The following is a 4290-nucleotide window of genomic DNA, read 5'->3' as shown; positions in this document are numbered from 1 at the left end:
AGCTATTTGTGGGCCATCGGATGAAACCAGGAGGGCGTCAAGAAAATCCTTCAGATACAGCTGATTTTTATTTGGGGTCAATAAATTCATTGATGAGTGACTGTATGATAATAACTTAAAACATATTTTTTAAAATGTGATTGGTCATATTATAAAAAGGTACAAATACAAATAATTTTTATAAGTTTTTTCTTTTTGTTTTCCTAAAGTGTTTGTGTTTACTTTTCACTTGAATTCTGTTCCCGTATCACATGACGGGTGTAAAACAGTTCAGAAATGATTGATGTTGGTTTCATTTTTAAATCCACAAACCTACAAAGGGGTGCCTAGACCTTTAATATCCACTGTACAGTATATCTAACATTACACACGCTGTTATTGATTGATTCACCTCTAAAACACTCCTTCATACACTACAGTACTTCGCCTCGCACAAATCAAATCTTTCACAGACGTGCACCGTACCTCGCTTGCACTTTACACTGCCAAAGTGGTTGTAATAACACACGAACATATTTTTTCACACACAGCTTATTGTCTTATTGTAAACCAAAACAAGATAAATACATATTACATTTTACAAATTGATGTCTTCTTTTTACAGATAATTTACCTTTAGCTGATGAACCAGAATTATAACACAGGAAGGAAACTGAAAAAGACGCAGTGTTCGGTGCGTGTGTGTGTGTGTGTTACAAAAAGCAAGAGTATGTGTGTATCTGTGGCTTTGCGAAGAAGCCAGTGTTAGGGTCTTTGCAGAAATGATGAGGAATGAAACTGCAACATTGCAGAGCTGCCTCTTGGGCCAAAAGAAGCTATTCAAAACCTCAGTATGCAACACTGTACATGCTGCATCTCTTTGCTGAAAGTTGAAATCCTTCACACATTTGAAAACTGATAATATTGGTAAAGGTAACAAGTTATGACTCATTGCAACAAAATGTTAATAATATGGTCAGTATAAACACAGCCCTGGAAACTATGTTAATTGTAATGCTTAGCATATTTTCCTCCATCTCTCCCAGTACCAGCCCACTGTTTCCTCTGCCATCAACATCTGTGTGATATCATGGTAATTACATGAACTGTTTTTGGTCGGACATTGAAGTAGTCATTTCTTTATATTTGTTCAATATATATTTATTAAACAAAGGCCTTGAACAATAAGAATAATTTATTTCACTTCGGAATTTATATTATTAAACATTTATGGTCAATATGACCATAATTTAAATGGATATACAATTTAGACAACACTACAGGTAAATACATACATAGAAATATCTGTAAATAAATAAGACTACTGCAAATTCACTCCATATAGGAGAATGTTAGTGTTCGGAAAACAATAAAAAATGGCTTATTGTTTATATAGGGAACAGCCAAACATCCTTAGATGATACCAAATACTTCTTCCTACACAAAGACCAAATTGGCCTTTCCAATGCACTTTTCCAATTTCCTCCGAACACTGGCCTGCCAAACATTTGAGGTGTTTATGGGAGTTTAAAAAGGCCAAAGTAATTGCTGTGGTAGTCAGACGTGAGCCGGGTTGGCTCGGATACGTTGACAAACACCCAGTCATTCTGCTCGAGCTGATGCATTGAGCCAAGGCTACTTCCGTCTGTCCACATTTCCCTGCTTCCAACTTGGCAAAAGCCTTCTCGATGATCACTCATGAGTCTTAGCAGCCGTTCTCCTCTCTTTATGTACACTATGTGGGCCAGGGAGTCCCTTTGTTTGCAGCCTTTGGATAGGAACTCCACGTGTGAATAGATGAAGTAGTGGCCCGTCTCATTCACCTGTAAACCACCGTCGCGGTACAGGATGCCATTTGTGAAAGCACGGCCGTGCCTCGACTCCCACTTCAGGGTCTTCACATTACCGTCTTGCACTTTTCCTGAATAGGGAAGAGGAAAAGATTACATTATTGTTGGCTATTAGACATGAACTCAAGGATGTTCTTGGATATCTGCTGTCCTACAAAGTTCAGGTCCAGGTAATCCAAGGGATTTAATTAGCATTTGTGTTTTTACGTATGGGAAAATCGATTGGTTTGCAATTAATGTGAGGATTGATGTACTTGTTACTTGGACACAGTTGTTCAGATTTAACTGCATTAGGATTATCAGGATGAGAGAAAATCTGCTAAATGCCTCTTTAGAATTCAGGTTTTCTTTTACTGATTAATATGCAGATGGTCTCTTTGATTATTTTGTGTTTGGGTTATATTTTGGTATTTGGATATGGTATAATTATATAACAGGATCTACTTTACCTGTCAGATGTGCAGCTGGTGCATGCTTGGGCTTCATGACAGCTTCAGGTTCAGGCACTGCAACTGCAATGAAATAATCCATGTTAGTATGCATGTCTTTGTAAGTGTGGTGGAGTCAATAGCTTATCTATATGAAGCATGACAAGGTGAGAGATTAAAAGAAGATTGTAACTTACCGACTAGCCTCTGTGGTGTACTGCTGTCAGTCTGTGGGTGTATTTCCTGTCATAAATATAGAGGAATAAATCAAACAAGGGTCGTATGATATATCTCTCTGTGTGTGTATGCATACCCAAACACACACCTGCACATCATTTCAATGCATAAATACAAATAAATTAGAATCCATATTATTGCATGATGCTCACTAAGTTTGAGTTCCTATGAAAGCGTGCATGTGTGTTGTCTGATTTAAGTACAGGATATCCTGTTCTGCTGGACTGGTGACCACAAACTTATGCAAGTGTTAAAATGCTTCACTAAATGTCAAATTGCGCATAATAACCCCAGAAAAAAAAAGGAAATGGAATCAAAGACAAAGTTTAAAATAAATTAAAATATTTCTGAATTTATTCTTAATGGAGATATGTCCAGTATTTAAATGTTTACATGTAATTTTACATATAATGATCAGTTCTCCATCATTAAAAGGTTTTTTTTTTTTTCATTTTTTTTTTTTACTCCTTATAGAGCTCGATTTAATATTTATACTAGCGGTAAGTGGTCACAGATGGCTTGACCCTTTTCTTAAAACATGTATCTGTTATAAAAGGACAAAACTAATTTTACATACAGTGATTGTAGAGAGTTTAGCAAAAACAAACAGGCAGAAAGACAGACAGACACATAAATAAATCTCACCTGTTTCAGACCTATTAGCTCTGTCTGCAACTTATTGATCTGATAGGCTCCAAGTCCCAGAGCAGCAAACACTGTCAGGAGGACCATAATCAGTAGACATCCTACAGATCCCTTTCCTCCACAGCCACTTTTCTTGGCTCGGACTTGTGCAGAAGGAAATGTCCAGCATGGGACCAGGCCAGGTTCAGTGCCTGCTGCCTGGGTCTGATGAGGAAAGCCTCTGCCAGCATCAACTGTGAACACTGGAGGGTATGTGTACCTTGGGTTATTGTGCATGTTCCCCTTCTCTGTCTTTGTCTGAATGGCTATAGAGTGAACAAGTGTCTGACACAATATAGCACCTCCTTTAAAAAAAAAACTGTCTAGTAGACACTTTGAACACTTTCCTCTCACTTCTGTTTCTTCTTCTTCTTGCTTGCCCCCTCTCTCTCTCTCTCTCTCATATCTATGTATTTGCAGAACACATGCCCTGCCTTCTGATGTTGGTGGTGACATCATGGGAAGAAAAGTCCTCTTCTCGCAAATCAGTCAGCCCTCAAATCAGTCACATCATTAGCTAGACCTTTAATTTGCATGGTCTTTTATTTTGTTATGTTGTTTAATTAAAACATTTCATTAGCCCACCCGAAACAGACAAAAAATAATATATACTCAATTTATCAAATCAGGAACTGCTATATACAGAGCCAGTGACATGATTGTTTTGTTTTTTTTTAAATTCATTAATGTATTTAGACCACAAGGCTACCTATATCTTGATCTATTTGGTGGATATTGTAAAAATGATTGAGAGGAAGGTTTGATCTTTCTGGACCACAAAAACTTTATCAGTTTACTTCAATCTTGGAATGAAAACACAGTAGAGTTGCCCGTAGGTGTAGACCACTGAATTCCCATTAGCCCACATCATAATAAGCTAATTCTCAAAGCAAATGTTTTTCCATGTTCCTGTGAACAATATGTATGATGTTCACACAAAAATGAATAATAATAAGTAAATGTGGGGCCACGAGTTATCTGATTCAAAAAATTCACTAAAGGCTTTGAGATATTATCTTGCAGCCTTAGTATAATGACTCACCCTATAAAAATATAAACACAACAGATTCAACTCTCAATTTTCTTTCAGTAATTGCTCGTTTTTGACAGTT

The 4290-nt window shown here is 37.0% G+C and overlaps 1 protein-coding gene across 1 annotated transcript; it reads right to left on the bottom strand.

Annotated features, from left to right (window-relative positions):
* Window positions 1-335: 335 nt before the first annotated feature.
* Window positions 336-3637, bottom strand: faslg (Fas ligand (TNF superfamily, member 6)). Its single transcript, XM_058379442.1, has 4 exons — window positions 3140-3637; window positions 2455-2500; window positions 2279-2341; window positions 336-1900 (listed from the first exon to the last, which is right to left on the bottom strand). The coding sequence occupies exons 1-4, from the start codon at window positions 3635-3637 to the stop codon at window positions 1497-1499; spliced, it is 1011 nt and encodes a 336-aa protein (XP_058235425.1). The 3' UTR covers window positions 336-1496.
* Between the last annotated feature and the right edge of the window lie 653 nt (window positions 3638-4290).

Source organism: Hemibagrus wyckioides, linkage group LG25, assembly GCF_019097595.1.
Source record: "Hemibagrus wyckioides isolate EC202008001 linkage group LG25, SWU_Hwy_1.0, whole genome shotgun sequence".
Classification (NCBI taxonomy): domain Eukaryota; kingdom Metazoa; phylum Chordata; class Actinopteri; order Siluriformes; family Bagridae; genus Hemibagrus; species Hemibagrus wyckioides.
This window is presented reverse-complemented; position numbering and strand designations above follow the sequence as displayed.

Coding starts and splice junctions, on each gene's coding strand:
- faslg (XM_058379442.1), bottom strand. CDS start 3,637: ATGATGTCACCACCAACATCAGAAGGCAGGGCATGTGTTCTGCAAATA. Junction 2,501..3,139: donor AGCTAATAGGTCTGAAACAG/GTGAGATTTATT, acceptor TATTTATGACAG/GAAATACACCCACAGACTGA. Junction 2,342..2,454: donor TACACCACAGAGGCTAGTCG/GTAAGTTACAAT, acceptor ATTTCATTGCAG/TTGCAGTGCCTGAACCTGAA.